General features: G+C 33.9%; 2 protein-coding genes across 2 annotated transcripts in view; one reads left to right on the plus strand and one right to left on the minus strand.

Moving 5' to 3' along the window:
- Positions 1–816: 816 nt before the first annotated feature.
- Positions 817–26,818, plus strand: part of LOC131841904 (protein O-mannosyl-transferase TMTC2-like) — a 105,814-nt gene continuing 79,812 nt past the window's right edge. Inside the window, exons 1-2 of the mRNA XM_059190277.1 lie at positions 817–1,111; positions 14,097–14,229. Coding sequence (XP_059046260.1) covers positions 14,144–14,229 — 86 coding nt within the window. The 5' untranslated portion in view covers positions 817–1,111; positions 14,097–14,143. The remainder of the gene's footprint in view (positions 1,112–14,096; positions 14,230–26,818) is intronic.
- Positions 25,476–26,297, minus strand: LOC131841905 (uncharacterized). Its single transcript, XM_059190278.1, has 2 exons — positions 25,927–26,297; positions 25,476–25,558 (listed from the first exon to the last, which is right to left on the minus strand). Exons 1-2 carry the CDS (start codon positions 26,264–26,266, stop codon positions 25,539–25,541), a joined length of 360 nt encoding a protein of 119 aa, XP_059046261.1. The 5' UTR covers positions 26,267–26,297; the 3' UTR covers positions 25,476–25,538.

The raw sequence follows: 26,818 nt of genomic DNA on the forward strand, positions 1-26,818 counted from the left end.
GATTAGGCAGCTAAAGTCCACCGTAATCCCGTGGGTGCCTATAGATGAACAGGGTTACCGAAACTGGCCCACAAAATGATGACATGACGACCTAAACGCATAAAAGGTTCTAGTTCGAACTGATAAAATGAATTGGTGGGAAACGGCGACGAATTCTAATCAATTTACCTAAAATTGAACCGAACCAATCTAAAGTAGCATACTACGGAACAGTAACTTTCATAAAATGAAACTAGTAATTTCTACTTATCACTGTCACCTGTCATAATTTATTATATACCAAATTAATACAAAACAAGACGATGATTATGCTATTTAAGTGAGTATAATACGTTCAAATTAATTACCAGAAAATAACAGAAGGAAGTGGCATGCTATGGCGTGCGTGGCTTTCATCGGCAGAACAAAGTCACCGCGCAACAAGTGACATTTCGTCATTCCTTACTAAGCAGCTTACTAACGGTATATGCTTTTTCTTACCACTGAAAATATTCTAGAAAATTCACTTTTATAACGAACACCGAAATGAAGTACCATCATAAAGCAATGTTTGTCTCATAGCAATTTGGTGTGTAATTCCAGTTTCCACTGCATCCTCTCCTCTTGACAAACAGTTCGTATGAGTTTATTTACTTTTCTCCACTTTTAAAACAGAATGAACGTGCATTGAGCATGCGCGAGTGAGGAGTGAGAGGACTTAAGGAACAGGATAGCAGACAGTTTCACTCGCTCCGACCAATCGATTAGTCGCATAACGATAGCGGCTTCTTAAATGCAGATGTGTCGTGTACACCAACGTCAGTCGGTAAGCGGCAGACGCCCGGAACACCCGGCCATGGCTGCAGAGACTCTATTTCACGCACACGCTGTTCTTTGTAGTGACCGTAGCGTTCAGCCGGGTCTAGACGTCTGGCACTCTGCCGTGCTCTCACATATTCAGGCGCAGTGAAACCATAATTCTATCACTATAAACACAACCTTATAAACTTTTGTAGATCGCTATTTCCTGATTACGAGCCGATCCGGTCTGTCTTTAATCACGCCGCGGACACTTGATAAGTGCGGAAATTAAATTATGAAGTGAACAAAGAAAGGATTGTATCCCAAAAAGGTAAATTAATGCATACATTTAGTATCGAAAATGGTTAGACGAAAATTTATTTACATATCTAAATACAAGGAACTGTTATTAAATATTCACTGAGCTTGAATATTTAATAACTGTTACCCCGGATCGACTATTTACATTTAGCCATCAATTTTTATACTCTGTTTACTTTCATTCGACAATTCCGGGAGAATGTAAAAGGGAAATTTTAATTGCCTTTTTGTCTTTTAACAATTGTTTGGAACGGAAAACAAATTAAATTATCTCAAATTATCTATGCAATACTCATTTTTTATGAAATAAAGCCGACTGAATTATAAACAAGGTACAATACTTACAGTTAATTGCAAAATTCATAAATCTATGAATAGTGTTTTCGCTAGCATATTACTAGCGAAAATACTAATCAGATATTGCCGTCCTTATAATGTTTGACAATCTCATGATTTGTTTAGACGTTAAATTTTGTTGATGTTGATTATTCTATTCTATTCTATTCTAATTAATTACATTTAAGTAATTTATAAATATCGCTAGATCTAGGCTAGTATAACTTTAATTTCATTAGAGATTCAAATTGAAAGAAATATACACAAATATGTTTGTTTTTACTTTAAAGATGTGCAACAAGTTTAATAGCAAAATATAATAATCGGTTTCCATATTGCTTTAAAAAAGGACAAGATAATGAAAAGATTTTTTTGTAATATTTTAATACGCTGCTTTGTTGTCAGAAAAACAATACCTAACAATATTTACATGTTGTATTCCAAATATATGTATTTACAGTCGCATTTACTCTATGCCAATGCAGAGGTTTTCCGTAGATTGTCAAGGATAATGATGTATGTGTTCAAGATATTATTCTATTGCCGATTCTAACTTCGATTACGATAGCTCGCATTAAGCGAATAATAAGACCGCGACCTTCGTGATGGCAAACTAGCGATTTTGAATTAAAATACTATTAATCCTACTATATATAAAAAGAGAGCGGAATTTGTAAAGATGAAAGTAACATTGGAACCACTGGACCGATTTTACCTTTACTACTTCCATTATATACAATTACATTTTTGGAATACAAAACTCACACAGCTGTACCCGAGCAAAGTCGGGGCGAGGCACTAGAAACGACAAACGTCTAGGGCCACTAGTGGTAATAAATGATATTAGGTTTTTTTGCATATAACCTCCTAATAGAAGTGACAAACGTTTATAATAATCAATTAGCGTATACCATTTATCTTAAATTAGTCACATAGATTTATCGCCGAAACGATTAATAATACTAACTTCATGCACATTTGAACATTTGGCAAAAGAATTGAATTAGCTTAACAAGAAAAATAGCGATTTTCACTTTATATTTCAAGTTTATTTGGCACACGACTTCCTGCAGCATCGTTTTCTTTTCAAACTAAACTCGTTCATTGGGTACCGACGTAATACTAAAGTCATAGTCTTATACCTTTAGCAGATTTCCGAACGACAGTTGTCACCTTATATGCTATCTCATAACCTCTACACCATTTTCGTGATATTGAACGTTTTATTTAACGATTCGCACGTGGGTTTGTCAGTAGATATAGAATATGATTACGTTATTGGAATACCTATTTAGATGTAAATTACGATAGAAATAGTATCTATTATAGTCAAGAATCAAAATTACATATGATATAAAATAAATGGAATAATACATTCTTAATATTGTAATTGTAAATACAAGTATATACTTGTTGTTAATTTTCAACGACTACACTAATAGTATACAATACTAGCTGTACCACCAAACGTTGTTTTACTATATAATTTTGTAATTAAAAATAGGGGTAGGTGGTAGTAGGGCGAAATATTTGGGTAAAATAAAAAAAAATGTTAAATAATATATAGCCTGAGTTACCCTTATCATTGTGGGTTTGAAAACTATATAGTGTTGGTTGATTCTCAGACCTACCCGATATGCACACTAAATTTAATAAAAATCGGTTAAGTCGATTAGTAATAAGAAATAAGATTAAGGAGTTTGGTAACAAACATATATAATGTTTGATCTTAATGTTAGATAGGGCTAATCTTTTATCTCAAAAAAAAAGCAGATGAAATTGCTGGTAGTAAAACATAAATCGGAATAGCTATTTCATTAATGTAGTCTAATAGCAATACCTTTTTATGTTCACAATAGCAATATACTATGTTAGCACAGAGGAGAAGAGAAGCTGCCATTATCGACATTGTAGTGAACGAAACACTTGACATGTCCACATTTCGCTGAGTATATTTGAATTCACTGTGGCAAAGATACCGCCGGTTCTTCTATTGCTTCTTTTAGCGCTTGTACAGCTTTTTTTTACCTAATATCGGTATTTCCATCACATTATAGATAATCAGAAATATATATTTACACAAAGTAATGGTCAGAATCGAACTCGGGACCTTTGAGTTTTATTGCGGTTGTAAACCAGGATCGATGCTCTCGAAAATAATTTGTATAAATAGAAATAGAAATAATCTTTATTCAAATAAAAGCACTATAAGCACTTTTGAACAGTCAGATTTTTTATTCTATCACTCATTCAGAATGCAGATTCATCACAAGAAGAATAAGCAAGAAACTTGTATATTGCTCTTTTGAATAGATGTTTTTTTTAATGTTATTATCTTTTAAAAGCTATTACATAGGACATTTACTACAATATTTTTATCTATTACTAATTCCTTCAGTCAGTATTCTTCTGTAGCCCAAAGCCACTTGTAGTGGACAAGTTACGGTTTCCACGTAGTCCATGACTTGACGGTGCTCTAAGTTTTCTATATTGTGGTGATTATGTCATAATTCAGTCCATGAATATTATATTGGAAATTCTCATTTCGTCGTTGATGTACATATACTGACCTGTTATAATAATTAGTACGCTAATCATTATGTTTCTGATATTTCATATTTAATAATAATCTACGTCCATTATTGTAATTGTAATTTCACTTACAACTCATACAATATACTAGCTAGCTGTAGCTGTAGTTTGTAACAGAAAAAGTGACATCGTTTTATCCTACAATGTATATTTTACCAAGTTATATCAATAAGTTTTAAATTCTGAATCAAAACTAGGCCTTTTTATTTATTTATGGCTATACTTGTATATATATATTATCCACAGGCTACGGTAACCATTTACCATCAGATGGGCCGTGTGCTTGTTTGCCACCATCGTAGTACCTAGTAGTATCTATATAAAAAAAGGCTTAAGTGCTTATAATATCTATATGCAGTAAAGACATCTATTTTAATCGATTGTGTTAATTTTGTACTTGAATTGTCAACTTTCTAGTAACCATCGCTTATGGTACATAAATAGTACCACTGTCAGCATGACATATTGTGACGCCTTTGATACCCCTCATGTGCTTATATTCTAAATGACTAAAATGCCTCTGTACCCTATAATTGTAACACCACACACCCATCAACTAAAAGACAGTTTAAAAAGGTGAAACAGTGTCAACGACTAAGTCTATATTTAAAGTTATAGCATAGAATTATCAAGATCAAAGTTCAACCTACCAATAATATTTCAGATACTGACGTTATTCAGAACTATATATATTATTCATATTTTTATAAATAAGTACTAATACTGCCTTTGTACAGTTTATAATAAAAATAATACAATGATAGACCTAAATATAACCGTATTATCGTAACATTGATCTATTATATGACGTTAATCATTAACTATGGACACATACGTCATAGATCAACAATATATGATTTGATTATTCAATGGATTTATATTCATGTGTAGCAGGGAAAGAAACTTGGAAACGAATAGATCCCAAGACGTGGCATGGGTGTACGTTTCCGATGCATATCAACACTTACCTTCACTAATCTGTCTCTAATCTGTCTCTGTGTTGCTCTACATATCTACCCAACAAAATCTGATATGAACCTTCTATTGCAGCTGTACAAGGCCCCCTCCGATCGACCCCCCCTTCCAATTCAAACGGGGATAGAAATTACGACGGCTTTAGCTGAGGCTCAAACCCCTAGCGGTGGCCTCAGACTAAAGTCATATCCGTCAGGCGTAGTAGGCCGTCAAGAAGTAGGCCCTCAGCCGCTCTATAAGTCCATTCGCGGGTTTGGAGTGCCTTCTGTACTCGCCCCCTATCGTCCGAGGAAGCTGCGGCCAACAGCATTAGAGTAGTCCGAAAAAAAAAAGAATTGTATAGCTTCTTTTTTTTCGGACTACTCTAAAGCTGTTGACCGCAGCTTCACCGGACGATAGACGAAAGCATTAGTAATACTGGAACAAGGCAGTGGTACGTGCCGAACTGTACAGTTAAACAGAAACCATGAGATAAAATAATAAGATGTGATGTATAATTTTATCTTCGTGTCTATTTTTTTCACTATAATCTACACTTCTCTATAAATATTTGATGTTGACTCCATTAGTTATTTATAGGGTACGTTTATATTCTGAAGTTCTGACGGAAATTCCAAAGTAATAAAATATAGCAAAAACCAATTAACCTTAAGCGTATTGTCGAAATTTCATACGATCGAAATTGTGGTCAATAGTACTGAATAATTTAAGAGGATGTAACGTAGCATACCGCTAGTTGTACATATGAATTTAAATTATGTATCCTTTGTAATAAAGTGTTGAACGATTTTAATTGGTTCCTGCGTTGTAATTATAATCATTAAGTTATTAGCTAGGGTTCGGTTTCGAATTGTGAGGATAGAAATTACAGGTAGCATGACATCTTAGTGTGATAGATACTCTTATGACTCCCGACATGATAATGTGATGTCTGTGGTACTGTTCTTGTATTCACGCTGAAGCATGGCGTAAATTACATTTATTCATATCCCATATTTTCCGCTGTAAAGGCTTTTGGGGACTTCTAATAACTGAACACTAGAATTACTTTAATTTTTTATGATTCGCACTAGTTCTACTGGAAGACAATGAGCACAAATTAGTTTTTCTTCTTAGTTAACGAATGAATAAGTAAATTAAGTTTCCATTTTCCACCCGTTTAAGTGTAATTAAATACGTAACAAATATCCAAACACCTTAAAAACCTCTAAACTTATATATGAGTTGTTGTAAGTTTTCTAGTAAATATATTTCCTACTATAATGCAGATTGAATTGGGAACATATTGGCATAAAACAGACATCTATAAGCGATAGCTCAGCTTGGGACAGTAGAATTGCCGAAGACACATGAGTCCTTTGACCGTCCCAAATGTATAAAATTCGACTTATTTCTTAAAGGAAACCTATTTGTATAATCAATTTCCTTTAATTATAATAAAATAAATTAAAAGGGATATAATATACAATATATATTAAATAGAATAAATAAAAATCGATATATTAATATCGATCAGGTCTTATAAAGGTTAAATTTTTTTTTTAACTAACAATGTAAAACTGAAAATTGCCGAGAGGCATCAATTCTACTCATTCATAAGTAAGGCTCAATATGTATGACAAATAAATTAACATACATGATATTATTTATATCTTCATTGTTTTTTATACACTTTCTTAAAATAGTGCTTATGAAAAAAACAATAGTTGTTAACTGGCTTAATCATATTGCTGTATTACTGGCATATAAGGTTGTAATTGGACACGACTTCGTCTACTTTTAGGTAAAAATTATTACTTTTCAGGTTTAGCTTAAGCCCGTTCTCGTGGCACAATCTGTCTTTATGTCAAATTTCATTAAGATACGCTTTGGCATTTCATTAGTATAGACTTATAGATATTTTTTTTTACTTTTAAATGTTTAGTAAGCATCGTTAGAAAAACCTAATTAAGTAAAATTGGATCTATCGTACTGTTTTCTCTAATGCAAGTATTGAAGAAGTTAATTCTGTTTGGAAAAAAACTTTTCAAGTTTTATATATATTCGCTCTAATAATTCTATATACTAAAAATATTACCAATCTTTATATTTCTTGTAATAAATAAATTCACTTAAAATTAATATTATTATATAGATATTATTCTATATTCCTATAGCGACTTTCCATAAACCCATTTCAGAATTTATTATAAGGTAATATATTTCAAGATGAATAATGTAGCATCTATATATAGACTTCAAGGAAAAGAATTTAATGTTGAGTTCCATCAAAAGTATTTGTAATATTTTAAATATTATTTGCTAATGTACGAGTAAACATTATGATATAAAAATATATGTATCTCTTTAATTTTCCATAACTTCTGAGAATATAGCTATGACATTAAAATAGAAGGAAAGGATTTTTCACTATTTAATTTAAGATATTCCACAAAAAAAAGATCGCGAATGAAATGTATCCTAATTCAGTAACATTTTACTAATCTTCACTTCACTTTGGAGGCAGTCTATGTTAGTCTTATAGCGTAATATGTATGGATATAGGAGTATTATTTTAACTAGTGTATTTATGTTTGTATAATATTTTTGTATGTTGAACTAGAACAAAACAACCGACTGTGCCCATGAATGTCGTTAAGTTTTATTTAGATTGTCATTGACACAAAGGAAGAAGAGGACTGTCTTTTGGGAGGATTTTTCCCATTAATATTTCCTGCCATCTTCTTAGTAATGATAAGAAGCAAATATCGGGTGAGACTATCACTATCACTAAAATTATGACATTAAAGAAACAATTTTATTGTTGTATAAAATTTTAGTATCCATCGTTTGAAAGGATCATTTTGACACTGTTAAGTATTCTGTGCCTTAATCTAAACAAAATCCGCCATATTGGATTTGGCGCAATGTCTTTTATCCAATGACTTTCGGAGTATTGAATAATATCTTATTCAGCAAAATACGTTAAGCAGTTTAGGAATGTTAAAGCCACGTATTAGCATATCCATATATATAGAGTAATAAAATTACAACTCTTCAAAATCAGATGTATTATAAACACGATTGTTAATTATAAAAATTTCGATGTATGTGTTATCGTATGTAAATAGTAGATGGTAATCTCCAGAAGCAATGCAACATTTGATGAATAAAAACTGAATAAACTTCCCGAATAGAACTGTACCCAGCTGAACAATTATTCGCCATTTAAAAGGTATATTGATCCTGATTAAGATAGATATTCTTTTTTTATATCGCAATGGTGACAAATTGCATACGGCATATCTATTGATTAACGGATATGTAATCTATGGATGCTTGAAATATTGGGAAAAACGTTAAATTTTAATACACCATCTTTAAAAGTATTCTAATATTCCCGAGGGTTCTACTAAACATCAATATACACATATAATCGAAACGTATTATAATTGTTCAACTTAATCAGAGCGCGACGTTAGTACAAATGAAATATTATTATTTCTTAAAGCTCAACTCGCAGGCATTTTAATGGATATTTCTTGTCCTATTTTGTTACTAAGCTACCGTGAATTAATAAATTTAGTCGAGCTTTCCTAACCACTAGGTACCGTATATTCATCGTGGTGAGGTTCTCGCACTAATTTCCGATAAATTTGTGCGTTCTCGCGAGTAAAACGAGCTATGGGGAGAAATTTATGGCTTTTGAAACGGTACTTACCTTTTGAATTGAGTGTTAATCTTATGTAAGACGTGGTGTGCAAGCGATTTTAATCTTCATACCCTACTGAAATGATATACTGAATAACAATAAACATAAACACATAAATATTCGCAGAAATATAGTTCCGGATGGTGTAGTCAGAGGCGAAACACCGACAAGCACAAATTTCACTGAAAACATTTGAAAGCAACGTTGTCCGGATGGAGCCCACTGTTTCTTTGTTAATATTTTTAGTGTTATCCGTCTCCACTTCCATAGTTAGACACCAAAAGTTTTAGTTGCTTGCGTTAGTTTCTAACTGGCAATAAAAATATTTATCATTGCCAGTCAGGAAAAACTACATCTGCTTCATAAATAATATGTAAAATACAATTCAAAATATATTATTAAATAATATTTTACTATACATTAAATAAATGTTTTACTATTTTTACATATCATAATACATATCGTAATACTAAAAACATAGCCACGGCTTTCAAATGAAAAAGTAAGAAGGATTTACTAATTTATTGTGGGTTGTAAGTGGCTTAGGTTGAGTTAGTTTTACATGAAGTTTCTGAAAATAAATTTAACTTTACTAACAGTTAACACTTATGCACCTAATATAGCTATAAATAATAATTTTAATTAAAAAAAATGAGAATTTTAGTAAGAAAGTCAAAGGGTCAATTAAAATAAATTTATTGGCATAAAAAATTCAAACAGAGCACAATACCAAAGTAAGTTTCAAATTAATAGCGTGTTTATAAAGAGTTACCTTGCTGACATTCGGAATAAGTTAACTCTGAATAGAGATCAAAACGTGAACAGATTCTATCGATAGCGTTGAAACGAGTATACCCGTTGAATTATTAACGCTTATCGTTGCGTTCTGTTAAGTAAACAACTCTATTTTTGCTCGAGCCAACCTTAGATAATAGCAGAAATGCTTCCCCTTCCCAACTCATGCGGATTATTTACCTGTATCTGATCCTTTGTCTATTCTCGCTTCACAAACTCCGCTTTATTTGTTTTACGCGATTGGTTCACTCCGCCATAACAAATGAAACGGAGTTATTATTCGTTTGACCGGATTAACTTCTTCACAAAACAATAACGCTGCAGGATTTTGGTCAACTCGTTTAATTGTATTACGAATGGTTGTTTGTTTTGTATAAAACTATTCTAGTGATGAAGCGATATTAGTTGGTAACTGGTTTATCTCTGCGCAAGGAAAACATTTGCCTAAATGAGAATATTCATACTTATTTACAAATCTAACGTTTATCTTCCGTTGCCAATTACTCGTGTAATAATATTCTATCTAATTTCATTGTTTTAATCGATAATATTCTATCTAATTTTCGACAGAATATTATTACAAAACAATATTTAACAAACGTTGTCAAAATTTTCACAATATATGTTAAATTTAAACCATATTATGTCTTTGATTTTACTAAGTATATGAAAGGCATAATATTTATAATAATGAGCGTCAAAATAATCTCTGTCACTTTTTAAAAAGCAATAAAAAGAGTGATAATACTCAAAGGATAAAACAATTACAGCGAAATGTGTCATGAATTTTCTTTGAAATAAAATCAAATAATCTTTGAGTAATAAAATTAGATTTAGATAATATGTTTTAGAATGCTATATCTGTACCTATGGAATCTGAATATAATTATTCATTATTTACACAATACTGTATACTATATATAACAAAGGAATTATATAGACGAATTTATTTTTCATTACCGAAGAGTATATTTAATTACCTATTTCGCTCATTAGAGACTTCTAACTTTGTGCGATACATTTTTAAATAACGTAAACGAATAGAAGGAAAAACGTGGAAACAATTCTATTTATAAGGATTTGATGTAATTAAAATAAAAACCTTCTGTAGTTTTTGTTCAACAAGAACGACAGGAACGTGAATCATTGAAATCACACTAGTATTACAATTAGTGATTTTCATTTTGTATAATTAACATGCCCACTACATACAGATTAATGATCACAAATCCAGATTACGTTACAGAAAATACATGTTCAAATTGCCTGAACCGGAAACAAAGCTTGAAACGTCATGAAATCTTCACTCATGTATTCAAACTACAAGAAATTGGACCTGAATACCTTCCTTAAGCCATTTTAATTTTCTGTAAAGTTATGAATAACTAGCGGGATCAACGTTATTTATGTGCATTTAATACTCAGGGAAAATACTAATTAAGATTTATGTAATTATAACTTTGTTAAATCAACGGAAAGTTCGTAATAACTTCTAAATTTCAATTTCATTATTGTAATGTGAATCGTGAATTTTTAAACGATAAAATTTGTCATTTGCACTTCTTACGCATATATTAGCATTATAAGATATATAATACTACCACTCTTAATGATTTGGGTTGCCATTGATATGTCGTGTATCGTCGTGTCTATCGGAAAATACATTTAGTTGTCATTGAATCTAAATGAAGAAGAAATGAAGACTGACTAGATTGATGAAAACACACACTTAATTATTGGAGTAAATGGTATCAACACTTTTATAATTGTAGAACGTGATGATTGTAAGTAAATTAAAAGGAAAATATCTGTGTGCTTCACTTTCGAAATATTCAGGTTTTGTTTTGTAAGCACATACCGGATCTTCCTTGAAAATCGACATATTGACAGGCATTGTCTACCGATCAATGTCGAGAGATTTAATACGTAAGTACACGTACTACGTAGTTTCAGCTTTCCTATACAATTGTTCATCATACATTTAGAATTATGTTTTCCTTAATTGGTAGTGGTGACGTAAATATACCGTTCTATCTCTTGTCTTTTGTTGTTGTTTTATATATCCATATATGTAGTACTTTGCTATTATCTAAAACATATTCTCGACCTGTGATTTCATAAGTAATAATATTATATACGCCATCTTTAGATACACTTTGCGAATTCCCGTTAATTGAAGCATCTTCCTAATGCACCGTACGTGACCTACTTACGCGACTAGTGGGATGCGGGAAGTCTGACGAAATGCTCATTTATCAATGTAGAGATACAGCTATCGAAATAGCGGGGCGTAAAATTTGTTCAAGACTATTTCCTTTTGATAATGACAATTGGAAATCAAGTGATCAAAAACTATATTTGGTGTTTTCAAATTGTTTAAACCTTGCATATTATTTCTACTACAACTGGAAAAGCAAATGAACCAATGAAACTTCAACCTTAGACTAATGGCTATTAACTTTAAAATCTCATTGATTATTTATTTGTTACACAACTTGTAACGAACGGACAACGAACAGTTGATGAAGATTGTTAACTATTGTCTATTGATTTAACGTAAGCCCATAGTGGGTACCAGTCATATTCAGACAAACGAATTATGTATTTAAGCATTCAGCATGAGATAAATGTAATTGTAAATTTCGTTACAACATCTCATCCTTTTTAAACTGAACTATGGACATAAAGAACCATGCCATGTAGATAATATATAAAAGTCTTCATTTGGAAGATATATCTAATTCTCTTCAATATGAATTCCGATTTATCTTTTTTCAATTTCTAATAAATTTTCTCTTGTAATTGTTACAACAGAAAATTTATTAGAAATTGAATGAAATTGAAAAACCCTTAGTCCTAGGATGTCTGTGTTACATAAGGTATTATCTCTCAAATTTTTGTTTCATACTAATCTGTCAGTATGTTAATATATTTCATGTTATTTCTATTCTTAAATTATATCAATTTCGTAACTTCTAAAAATAAAGAATTCTAAAAATAAAATAAATTTTTAGAAAGTTTTAATTTAGCCTTTTAGCTGCAAAGTCGAAAGACAGGTCTTTTATAAAACTGTAGTAGACTGCTAAAAGAGAAGAGAGATACCGCAAACGGGACCAAAATAAAAGTGATCAATACGGTGGCTGATTAGTCTTTATTTGGGACATAAATCCACCGAACGTGCAAACTTTTGTTAGAACTGACAACCCGAGACGCAGACAGAGTTTGCCAAGTGAAAAATGTTCCAACCCTAAAGTCACTGCACTCTATTTTAACTATAAAATATACTCATATTTTTTGCTGAAACCATTTGAAAATTAAAAGCGCTTAACGTGATGAAAACAGGACAGAACGCAAGTCTGTTTAATGTGATGGATCCATGTGAAAAATGGTCCAAATGGACGACTTGGGCGTTCCCAGACATTTAGGTGTTATTATTTTATATACTAGACTAGCTGAATAGTTGTGATAATTATTATATTAAGAAATTGAACAAAGTTGCAATTTTTGGAAAGGAGACCCTTAATTCGAATGTGCATTCCTTGTGCACCTACATAAACGCGTTATCTTTACTATTTGTGAGACGATTTTGATAATCGTTTTTGAATAGAAATGTTTTAAAAATTTTTGATCTCGTAGAACATTTTAGTCACTTATGCAAGTCAGTTTTTATATTAATATTTTTCCCTATCTTTCAGTTCAGTCTATAGTTTCATTTAACAAGAAACTTATTAATCTGTAGCATTGATATTTATCCGTAGTAATTTAGGTTTTTTGTGAATCAAATATTGCATATGTAAGTACTATGTTATCAATATCCATTATATTGAACAACATTCATACAATTGCATATTTTATAAGGCAATATAAACTCGTCGGTAACAAACCGCGCAAAGCTTCAACCAGTACGGTTTTGAGTATATAAATTTTGTTGGTAAAATGAAAAATGATACGATGCAAGTTATGCTAGGAATAAAGCACCCCGCCTGACTTCACGTAACATGTGCCCGTATCTCATTCTATGGAGTCGACACTGCAATATTGTATAACGTAAAAATGTTACTTGTCCGTGTTTGTTACAACGGTTCTGCCTATTCTAAACTACTTTTAGAAACTCTATAAACCCTTTTGGCTTTCACAAAAATTTCAGTTTGCTGCACATCGGTTTATATGACTTATGAGTTTCCTTTGATTTAGTCTTAAATGAAAACAAAATTAAAAATCAAGTATATGTAGTACTACAAAATCACCCATACGATCGATCTATTGTAGCATTGTTGACTTTAGCTGGCTGGAGGGAAAAGTTGGCGAGTATATAAGGTACTTCAAACCCGCAGAAAGATTTGTGGAGCGGCTAAAGACCATCTCATGACTGACGAATACGGTTTAAGTCCGCGGGTACCACAAGGGTTTCGAATTCCTGCTCAGGCCATCGTAATTTCGATCTACATTTGAATGAAACGAGGTATCGATCGGAAGGGACATAATTATGTAAATACACCGACTCTGTCAACACGAGGAATGACAAATAGAAGAGAAAACTTACTGCGACGTTAGATAATAAGGACGATTATCAAAAGATAATAACATTTTTTTGTTCTTGTTGCAGGCGTGAGACGATCCAGCACTGATGTAGGCGCTGTACCACTAACCATCATGGACTGGGTGATGGTGGCCAGCGCTCTGCTGGCCTTTCTTTTATATTACAATACCTTGGATGCGGGATTCGTCTATGATGACAGGTAATTGTAAATAATGGTTATATGTAGTTAGTAAATCCTTCAGTCTTCTATTTGTTTAATAATAAATATTACCATTAAACAAAATGGTAACGTTTATAAGTAAAAAATAAAATAAAAGTTCTTTTTTCACTTCATGTAAACATATATTTTGAATGGCTTTCTACAGTAAGAACAATATTTTCTATACGTGTTAAATTAACTAATGAGAAATATGTAAATAAGAAGTATTAATTTAAGATTTTAATTTATATCATTACTTATTCTTACAACATTTATATAATTAGTGGATTGCAATCGATATTTAATTACAGTTATAATATGATGAGACAACCCCTCGGTAATTTACTCATTTAGTAAATTCAAATCAATTCAAATCTTAATTCGAACTCAGGACCCACTGGCAATTCAGTATTGTAAACTGCTTCTACATACATGCTTACAGAACAGAGTTAACATTGTCGATGATCAAGACCACATGGATAAAATAATAACATAGTGATCAATACTGAGACTCAATTATGGACAAAAGTTTTTACATGCACACCCAGGGTCAAGTGATTAATGTAATGATGTAGTAAGCGTGCGTATCTTGTGAATGTGTACTGTCTTTCGTAGATATTTAGTCACGTACCTTAAAGACAATGTACAAAGAATTTTGGCATACATGACAGATGTCTACAAATTCCGAATTATACACTACCTACTATTACTGAATAATATGAAATGGGAGATAAGATATCATCTGACGTCGTACCAATTAATCTGCTTATTACATTCAAATCTGGGGGAACTGGAGGTCCCCTCTTCCAAACATTTTATTTTTCCTAAAACGAATTGGCTATATATATCTAACGATATTAATAAATCTATAGCAGCCGAACAGTTGGTGAAAGTCGCACATTAAGAGTATTCTTAAGATGCATAATCAATTTTTAATATACGCATACCCATTAGCATTGCATATCTTTTTAATGTTATATATATATAATAACACCAAGACAACTCTAATGACACAGCATTTGTCACTTGTCAAGTAGTTCAGGTGTTATGAGATAACAAATGGGAACTAATACTTACTTGTCTAAATATACCAGAAACATTCCGTTACCCTATCTAAAAGGCGTTACCCAATTGGGGAATTCAACAATACCGGCAACGTCACGACAAGGCTAAGGGATTGTTAGAGTAATTAATAAATAACATTCCCAAGGGAACTGTAAGATAAAAGTGGTTCGTTGTTATTAATTGCTCAACTTCCGCACTGAGCTTACTACGGTTACCTTATTGAATAACTAATGAAGGCATACAAGTTCAGTCGGCGTAATAGTAAAATCTCAGACTCCCAAAAAAACATCTGTAACAACCTTAATATCAAAATCATATTTTTGCGACAACCATTTTTTTTTTGCTAATATTTATTTTTAATTATTTTCTATACCTTTTATATCTGGTAGTAAAACAGTATTCTATATATAATAATAGTTTTATACTATTAATTTTTCCATGTAACCATGTAAAAAAATGATGTAGACATGTTTATAGTTTCATTAGTTACAAAATTTATAAATACACAAGAGCAGAGATTTATAAATTTACATTCTGAAATTAATTTATAATCTGTCAATTGTTATATACAGTATATACAGCATTGAATTCACTACTATACACATAATAATCTTAATCTGAAGTATCAATGTCAGTGCTTAACTCTTCGTACAGCAAATTCAGTGAAACGAAAAAAAAACATGTGTACAGTCCATTGAATTATATATATTATTATATATGTGGATCACAAAATATTGTAAGAGAATTACTCAGGCATCTACACTGTATGTTCTGAGATACTATTGAAGCAGATTATGGAAAAATCGGAGATCACTAATATAAACTATACCGAAGTAATATTTAATTTATATTTTATAATAACCCGATTAGAATTTTCATTAAAATAGACACACGAAAATACTACTACGAGAGATATCGAAAGATATTCTTAATTAAAATTTTACGTAGCTTAATATTCAGGCTTGAGATATTGTTAAATTTTGTTCGTATATTTAACCTGTTTTACATACGAAATAGAATAAAAGAATATATTTAAAAAAATATGTTTAATTTTTGGTTGTATTTAATGGTACTGTCGACTGTTAACTCTAGTTAACCCAATAGCGGAAAGTTTTTTGTCTATATATTTTATTTTATTCGTCCATCCCAATAAGTTATAATTACCTACATTCTCCATCGGACACGATCAGCATCCAGCTGAACAAGCTGTAACAAGTGAGCTGACTAACTCACGTAATTGCATTCACGAATATTTCTCATTCATTCATAGAACGTTACAGACCGATAATGGTGATAGAATCGATGAACTTATCTGGATCAGAGCTCGCCGAAAACCACTTCAGTGTTTCGTAATTGAGGGCTTACGTGACGACTCGACGCCGCAGCTGCCCGAACTTTTCCTGCAAAAACTTCCGCACTATCCCCTAACTTTATCTCAATCTTCGATTCTACTAGTGATGCGAATAGTTTTACCAATATGCGAATACTGATGTTTTATGATTTGCTCTGATGGCCGAAAAAATCCATTACTTAGTAATGTTTAATATTATATTTTTATATCATTTGTTAGAGCTAACTACACTATATACATATGAACGACAGTATCAACAGTATATTATTATGTCGTTAGGAGTAATCAAAGTTGTAGATCAGGTAAACATGGAATCTATAATACTTCAACGGCTAAACTTGTGTACTTTAGCTATTTCCATAGCATTATGTCGTATGGTATTTTGTTATGGGGCAAAGCAGCTGATATAAATACAATATTTATTTTACAAAAGAGGGCCATTCGCTCCATTTATAGCATGGGTTCCAGGGAGTCATTGCGAGAGTGTTTTAAGGAATCAAATATCCTCACCGTTGCTTCTCAATACGTTTATGAAAATATCATGTATGCCAGGAAGAATATAGACAGTTTCAAAAGAGTTAGTGATTACTAATACTTAAATATATAACAAATATTCGTTTTATGGCAATTCGTAAGGTTTTACAATAAAATACCAGAGTCTGTTATCTGCCAGAAAAAAGATTTAAATGTCAAATAAAACACTTCCTTTGCAAAAAAGCTTACTATAAAATTGAAGAATTCGTTAACGATAATAATGTTTTTCTAGAAAAATTTTAAATACATAGCACTGACAATATTATCTGATTATACTAATAATGAGTGCGTAGCGATTTCTATGTTGATTGTATACTGTAATTATTTATATAAAAAAAAAAAAACATCTATTAAAAAGAGCAACACACAAGTTTCTTGCTCATTCTTCTTGTGATGAATCTGCATTCCGAATGAGTGGTAGAATCAAAATATGACTATTCAAAAGTGCTTGTAATGAGTTTATTTGAATAAAGATTATTTCTATTTCTATTTCTATTTCTATTTCAAATTATGAATGGAACGCTAATTTAAAATATCTAATGCGTACTATATTATATACTGTAAATATATAATATATTCTTTGCAGTCAATAATTTTATAAAAAATATTTTTGATCGTGAACAACGCTATTATTACAGTATTTATTATCACTTTTATTATTTTAGCTATCATCAAGCAGTACAGCTTTGTAGCACTGTGACCATCAGAGATCTATTATGCTCGTTTAATTTTAAAGTTCGCTTTAGATTCCTGTCAGAAATATGTCTACTGATGTATTATATTTAGGATGGACATATATTATGAACTAAGTTATAATTTTTTTTTATAAAAGTTTATGAGATACGAGTATAATATCTATATATAGATAAATATAAAAATAAGGAATAGATATGTGTATATATAGATATAGATTAAATCAAGACCAATTGTGCATGGATGGGTTACAACTAGAGGCCATTTCTCTTTGTTTCCGTGAAATTCATATTGTTATATCGGTAGCATATGTTGCTGTTAGCTTACGGCCCTTATCACAATACAGATATTATTTTTACCAAAACAAAATTATATATGTGAATAATATTTTACTTCTGTTTCTACTACTAGATAGTTAATATATCAATTCAGTACATACAATCATTCAAATGAAATATAGACCACGACTTTTTTTCTGCAACTGACAAACAAGCTGTCTGATGGTAAGTGGTAACTGTCGCCAAAATTACAAATAATAAACAGTACTACAAATTCCATTAGGAAGGATTAAATACTATATCGCACTTTAACCAAATAGGTGATATAGTGGTACCTACATAGTCGACTTTTGACAAAGTTTACCTTGGTAGTTCATAGATTCTATAACACATTACTTATGTATTGTATTTTTATTATAATATAGACACCCTTTTCCATATACAGTTATACAAAATGACAGTAGTATAATAAAAATAAAGTACGATCATTTGTTGTGGTGTCAAATGAGAAAAGTTTCATCGTAAGAATTTTTAAAACAAACATGAGCATGTTTGTTTTGGCATTGTGAAAACAAAATATTCGGGGAGCCAAACTCTACGCCATAAAGTGAAAATGCCAATAAGTAGAGCCTAGCAAGGTATTCGTATTTCCAATTTCATTTTATTATAAGGCGTGGAAGAAAATTTCGAATACGCTTTGATATATATATAAAACATATTTGTCAAAGATTTTAACAGGTACAACTGTACCTAAATATAGTCTCATGAATTTTATTACATTTAATAATTTGATATATATATAATATTTATCACCATTATGCACATTTTTTAGACTTTTTTAATTGTGTGCATATACATGAATCCAATTTATTGTACTCCGGCGAATGCAATAAATTTTTATGTAAATTGTTTAGAAATTCCCGTTTATACGAGGCCGGAAACAATAATAATATTTCGTATTAATGTGTTGGAAATAGCTATATTGGGGCCCACAGCATTATTTTTATACAGAACCTTAATACAGTTGTATTAGAATATACACATATGTGTAATGTAAATTTGGAAAATAAAACTTAAGATATTCTAGTTAAAAACAAAAGAAAACTGGAGGGTCTACGCTGTTTATCTGAATAAAGATTATTCCTGTTACTAATATCGTTATTGATCCTACCTAATATTAATAATACCTAATACCTGTTATTGATCCTACTGTGTCAAAACCTTAGTACCTATTATATTTATAGTAAAAACTTAGTTTTGGTATTATTAGTGTTTATCTTCTCTTTTAGATAACATGTTTTCCAATTGCCTCTACATAAATATAATGACATATATAGACAATAAACTTCTTAAATAAAATTTCGTCATTTAATAAGTATCTTTTCGTAAGATTTGAAGCGGGAAAGTTCGAAACGAAAGTCATTTACGAACAAAATACTCCGAGAACTTTTTATGTAAATAAGTGAAGGGAAAGGCGTCTTTCTCACAATTTGCAATACAATGGCTGGATGTTAGAGATGATTTTTCCTTCTTCGCATAGTAAGCACGATTTTGGTCCCATAAAAATATATTATTCAATAGCCTATTTCACTGGATTTCCACTCCAAATCTAAAATGAAGGGATAAAATGTATGAGGAATCAATATATAAAAGGATAAAGCTCGCATTAGTGACGCGGGTTGTTGTTTAACGTGAGTCAATGGCCGGGAAAAATTGGCAATCGTGGGAAGATTTGAATTTGAAATTTACATTGTTTGATCATATTATTGTTATAGAGACCCTTCCGGCGATTTAATGGCATTTATCGGTGTGCACTGATAAAAGCGAAATCAAAGTGTCAGAAAAAATCTTAGCTTGAAAACAGTTTTATAGTACTTATACGTACACGTATATATTTAACACCGACTTGGACTCCACATGTCATATATTAAAATCTGGCCGATACAAAGAAAAAAATTTGTGTGTCAATTTATATTTCTTACTACCGGTGATTTAAGCACCGATATTGTACCAAATTTATCCCAGACTCGGCTGTGAAGCTGTGATAACAGACATGACAGTATATATTTTATTGCTACACAAACATTTTCTAAAGTACATGAAAAGAAGGAATATTGGCAACAATAAACGTTTAGTGAAGACAAAGTCGGACTAACGAAAATTGAGTCCAAGGAATTGTAGCGTCACAGGTCACTAAGCTTACACAGACGACCATTCGACCGACTATAGCCTGGTGTGAGTTCGCACTTCGCCCGGAAAGCGTCAAATATACGGTTCAGAAAATCAATTCCAGAGAGGCGATTGGTACATTTAAGCATGTCCATTATTTAAACGGCATTGGGCCCTACGTAGTGAAAGGTTCGTATTGCAGGGCACCGAGCCAAAGATTCGGAAAAATACCGTAAGTTCCAACTGAGATGAACGAATACCCGAGCAGGTAGAAGGGTAATATTTTATTTAAATTAAACAGTTAGGGACGCACGTTTGGATTTGTTCTTCCTTATATGCCACTAAATTTTGATGTGTAATGCAAATAAAGGGTATCAGATCCCTTTCTTGCTTAGATTGATTCATTTATACTATATGGTTAAGGATAAAGTTTAAGTACATAAAATGTAGATAGAAATGGTAATATATAGTTTCCGATGTTTAATTGCTAAAAAGTCATCTGCATTAAACATGTACTACAATTTCATTTATTTTAGTATCCAAGCAGCTTGCTGTACTGCAGCTGTAGTAATTGTTTTTTATAGTAGAAGATGCTTGGTATCTTAGTCCTACGGAATGACAACGAAAGAGCGCTATCACGTGATGGCGTGATATGCGTAGTGGTTGTATGGTATAAAATATGGTAGGTCACGGTGATGGCAAACGAAGACTTTTAAGACAATTGGATTTATTTTCGACACATAAATTTTATAATGTTAATTAGAGATATGACGTGCGGTGTCGATCGCATCTAGGTGCAGACTGCGTGGCGTCTGTTGCGCCGGTTATAAGTTTTTTTGAAAACGACTACGACACCGCATGCAGAGACAATAACATAGACAAACATCATTTTAATTATTTTGTTTTTAAAGGCACAGAACGCGTCGCTTACACACCCCACCCCAGTGTTGAGCCTGGCTCAGCACTCATTATCCATCGAAATACGAACGACACGCGTCACCGGCCGTTTCAAAATGCCAGTCTTAGTTTTCAATTCTACGACCCTAACTCGACCATCCCTTCCTGGAAACACCTGCTGAACCACAGCTTTCAGCCAGAAATTACGAGGTGCATCAGGATCGACAATAAGTACAAAATCACCTACCTGTATCGGTGTCTGGTCGTACTGCCATTTACGCCTAGGTATTAGGTCAGGAAGCACTTCTCTGACCCACCGCTTCCAAAACATGTCAGCGAGCCTCTGCGCCTTACGCCACTGTTTACGTAGGTACAAATCAGAGTCATTAAATACACCAACAGTTGGCAAATTTGATGACGAACCCAACATAAAATGATTAGGAGTTAGAGACTCACTACTACCTACTTCTACCGATACATGTGACAAGGGTCGACTGTTGACAATATTCTCAACTTCCGTCAGGAGCGTGTTGAGTACTTCTTCACGTGGTGCACGTTCTTTTAAAATTACCCTAAGTGAAGTCTTTACACTCCTAATAAGTCGCTCCCATGCCCCACCCCAGTGGGGACTGGCAGGCGGGATGAAGGTCCATTCCACTCCATTATTAGCTGCTTCATTTGTTAGCCTATCAAAATCTACCTCATTTATAGACTTCTTCAGCTCAGCATCAGCGCCTCTCAAGTTTGTACCATTATCAGAGTACAGCATACGAGGCCAACCCCGTCTTGCTGCCATTCGACGAAGAGCCATAATGAGGGAGTCAGAGGTAAGTGATGATACCAGTTCTAAGTGGATTCCACGGACGGTCAAACAAGTAAATAAAACTCCATACCTTTTCTCTCTATGTCTCCCCACAGTGACCTCCATGGGTCCAAACAAATCCAGACCACAGTGTGTGAAAGGACGCTGATGATGAGCCAGTCGTGCTTCAGGCAGCTCTCCCATTCTCGGTACCTGTGGTTTTGCTCTTTTTATTCTACAAAACATACATTTATATGCTACATGTTTTACGGTTGGACGTATTCTAATAATCCAATATTTCTGTTTCAGGTTGTTTACAACGGTTTCCTGGTTCCCGTGGGCTGTCTTCACATGGTTGTATCTAACAATTAATTGAGATACCTGACTACGCCCGTCCAAGATGATAGGTCTCTTCATTTCAGGTTCAACATCCGGTGCAGCATCTATGCGGCCGCCGACACGGAGAATCCCGTACTCATCCAGAAATGGAGATAACGTAAGTAACTTACTACCTTTTGACAAACAGTTACCATTTTTAATTGCAGCTATTTCATCACCGAATGACTGTTCTTGTGTATATTTTAGCAGCAATCGCTCAGCCCTCTTCATGACTGTGCAAACAGTCTCAATCTGCTTTCTACACTTGTATATAAATTTTAGAATACATGCCGTAGCCCTCACCAGTCGTAACCAGCATGAAAATCTTCCTGGGTCAGGTACAGGTAAGTTACAATCTTCATGTTGTATTATCATTACTCGTTCTAAACTCATTTCATTTATCTTATCGATTATATTCACCGGCCACGATGACTCATCGCTGTATAAGAATGACGGACCTCTAAACCATTCATTTTTAAAAAGAGAATCGTCGTAATTTTCTCTCGTAGCGAGATCAGCAACATTTAATTTTGTAGGTACATACCGCCACTCCTCAGGGCGGCTTAGCTCGTCTATTTCACCCAGCCGGTTTGCTATGTACGTTTTATAGCTACGTGTATTATTACATATCCAGTGTAGCACGGTACTAGAGTCGCACCAAAAATAACGCCTTACTGGATTTATTTTGTGTTCTCTGATTATTGTATCTGCCAACCTCGCAGCCAATAAAGCAGCTTGCAATTCCAAACGCGGCACGGTAGTATGACTCACGGGCGCGACACGGCACTTGCTAGCTATGAATGACATACATATATCTTTATTTACGTACCATCGCCAGTATGCGACTGCGCACATTGCTTTAGTCGACGCATCGCAACACAAGTGTAACTCTAAATTACTATATTCACTTCCAGCCAAAACCTGTTTCGTAGCGCCTGTCACTACGTCATTGCAGCGGGATGTCGTAGCGCAGCTATTAGCTACGCCAGTTTCGTAGCCGATAGCCCGTTCGGTTACGCTTGTAGATGTAAGAGAGGTGAGAGAGGTTATGTTTACCTGAACTGATGTGCTACGTTTTATCGCTGACTCGCTCCCACTCGTCGCTGCTTGATACCACCTCGGCAGACGGATATTTTTTATTTCACTCGTTAGTACATTGACCCACTGACACCATTTTTTATGTATGTCATCTGTTACTAAGTCGTCCCAGCTGATTCCAGCGCGCCAGGTATCTTGCAACATTATTTTACCTTGTATAGAAAATGGCGATAAGAATCCAAATACATCGAATATTGACATTATGACTCTGAGCATAACTCTTTTTGTTGGTCTATTCTTACCATTAATTATGTCATGTGGTATGCGCTTGAGAGACACATCGAACCCCAACTCGTCTTCGCGCGGGTACCATATCAATCCGAGCGTACGTTCACCTTCGCATTCTTGATCTATTTTGAACTTTACGGCCGTAGTACCTAAGGACTCCTTTGGAATACTATCCAATACGGCTGGACTGTTGCTAGTCCAATTACAAATATGAAAACCACCTGATTTGTGAATTTTACTAATATTACGTACCATTGTTATGGCGGCGGCCTCGTCTGGCAAACTGTCTATGTAGTCATCCATATAATGTTGATTACATATCGCTGCTACGGCGTTTGGCATCGATGACTCATACCTTAGTGCGTTTTTATTCTTAATAAATTGAGCTATGAACGGTGAACATTTCGCGCCAAATATTAATGACGTCATCACGTACGTTTTTTCATGTTCTGCAGGACTGCTTCTCCACAGAAATCTGAGTGCGTTCTGGTCTTCTTCTCTTACCTTTATCCTTAAAAACATATCTTTTATATCGCCGGTCACCGCTACTCTGTTCTCCCTAAATCTTACCATAATGCCGAACAGAGATGTAAGTAGGTCCGGCCCCTTCAGTAGATAGTCATTTAATGACAAACCATTTGTGCTAGCTGCGGCATCGAAGACCAGACGTAGTTTTTTTTTATTTGGGTTGTCTACCCCAAAATGTGGTAAGTACCATGTCCGTGGCGAGACACTGCAATCTTCCAACTCTCTGGCATAATCATTTTGTAATAAATGATTAACACGTTCGACATACCTGTTACCATATTCCGTATTTAACATAATTTTCTTTTCTATACCTTTTAATCTGCGTACAGCGTTAGGGAAGCTATTTGGCATCCTGCAGCTTTCATCTTTCCATGGTAGCCCAACCTCCCACCTGCCGTTGATGAGTGTAGCAGTTTGCTCCATCACTGTCAGGGCACGGATATCATCAGCATTCTCCCGTGGCTTACCTGACACTCCCATGGACTCGATGGTGAATGACCGTCGCACCTCGTCATGGATGTCTCGTAACATGCGCTCGCTCTCGTCGACTGGTAAGCTGTGTAACTCAGAGATAAGGAGGGTCGAGTGGGACGATTGTTTATGTTCCGGTATACCTAAACAACCATGTATACACCAACCTAAGGGAGTGCGTGTAGCGACGGGTTCATTCTTATTACCTAAACTAGTTTGCAAAGGAATTAACAAATGATAATTATCCTGCCCTAATAGTATTTCAGGTTTCAATTTTTTTATACACAATTCATTTTTAATTTTACGCAAATTTTTATACAAGTTGTAATTAACAGTAGATAAATCTTGTATAGGCAAATCTAAATTATTTATGGTACGAGCTTTTACAGTATACACATCATTATTATCATATGAATTTACAGAGAAAATATCAAAGGTTACAACAGTAGTGTTACATAAATTTACAGAATTATTCCATGCACCACACATACGTAATGTGTCGCTGGGGCCGCTCAGTCCCGCGCGGTTAGCGAGATCGGTAGCTATGAGCGACACAGTTGAACCGTCATCAAGTAAGGCGGTGGTATTAATAACACCGTATGGTCCACGAATTTTTACCGGCACTACTTTTAATAACACTTGTTGATTATTTACGTTAATATGGGTCACAGTTTCACTCACGGGTGGACATTCGTTCACTTGTTCGGCGGTGACGTTGCTAGTCCTGCACCCGGTGGGTACGGGGTAGTGCAGAAGCCGGTGGTGCGCTCCGCCGCAGCCATCTTTATCGCAGGCGGGCGCCGGACATGTTTCGCGCTCATGACTTGACAGTAAACACTTGTAACAAAGATTGTTACGCTTAATGTATCGCCATCTATCTTTTCTTAGCGCTTTTTTAAACTGCGTACATTTTGTTAAATCGTGTCTTGAAACACGACAGTATTGACACTTATCATTCAGTACTAAAACAGAATGTGATCTGCTACTTATATTATTATCATAATTTTTATATTTATCGCTGCGTGCATTTATTAAGCATAAGTTAGATGTTGTGGAAATCTTTACTGCTTCTTGAGTTAGAAATTCGGATAATAATTCTAATCTAGATTTCTTTCTTTCTAGTAACAGTGTGTAACTATAATCTGACCACTTAGATACAAGAACAGTTGGCATCTTAGATAATAATAATGTAAATGCATCTATACCTTGTAAATATTCCTGGCGGCCGACGGCTCGTGTTGCTTCCACGAAATTCTGCACTTTCACAGCAAAGTACACTATGTCCTTTTGATATTCTTGTGACACTGGATGTAACTTTTTTAATTCTTGTATCAAGCGTGATATAATTATATCTGGATTACCGAACCTTAGTTCCAGTGTCGCCATTAATTTATCAGGAGTTACGGCGCTGATGAGTAAAGCTGATACCGCTTCCTTTGCGGCTCCACGTAGACATTTCCGTAAACGCCATAAATTTTCCTTCGGATTGAAGTTGCAGACTTCAGTCGATTCTTCATAGGCCTGTTTAAATTGCAGCCATTCCATGGGGTCCCCTGAGTAGTATGGCAAATCCTTCGGCGTGCTCAATCGAGACACTAATTTAGCATTCGAGTTGCTATTCGCAGAGGCGGCGGCCATGTTCTTTAGAGCGCTTGCTAGCATCTGAACTGTAGTACCATTAGTGCCAGAATCTATTGCTGGCGGACACGTGTCACCCTGTTGAAAACCATGATCGTGGGCAAACTGTGTGTTTTCCAATTCTTGCTGGCTGTGTTCGACCCACCTCTCCACATTACTATTAATGTTGGTGCGATTATCCTCTAGGTCTGGACTGTATTCTGCTTCTAAATCAGCTAGGTCTGCTTCCAATTGTTTGTCAATTAATTCCATTTGAATTTTAGCTTTCTTCTGTGCAGCATCGAGTTCTAACTGCTTTTTACGTGCCAGTACAGATGAATACGAAGACTTCGTGGACTTTGCACGCTTCGTTGTAACGGGCGTCGACGGTTGGCATTCTTCTTTACAAGTACCCGCTTTTGAATTTGTGCTCATAACGGTCACCGTCTTCTCTTCTGTAGGCTTCATATTACTCGGCCG

This window comes from Achroia grisella, unplaced genomic scaffold, assembly GCF_030625045.1.
Source record: "Achroia grisella isolate CSIRO2021 unplaced genomic scaffold, CSIRO_AGI_Agris_v1 utg204, whole genome shotgun sequence".
Classification (NCBI taxonomy): Eukaryota; Metazoa; Arthropoda; class Insecta; order Lepidoptera; family Pyralidae; genus Achroia; species Achroia grisella.

Excerpts from the sequence above, each read along its gene's own strand:
- LOC131841905 (XM_059190278.1), bottom strand. The coding sequence starts at position 26,266 with ATGGAATGGCTGCAATTTAAACAGGCCTATGAAGAATCGACTGAAGTC. Across the intron at positions 25,559-25,926 it reads CCGCCAGGAATATTTACAAG|TGTTTACTGTCAAGTCATGA; the intron begins GTATAGATGCAT and ends CTTTGTTACAAG.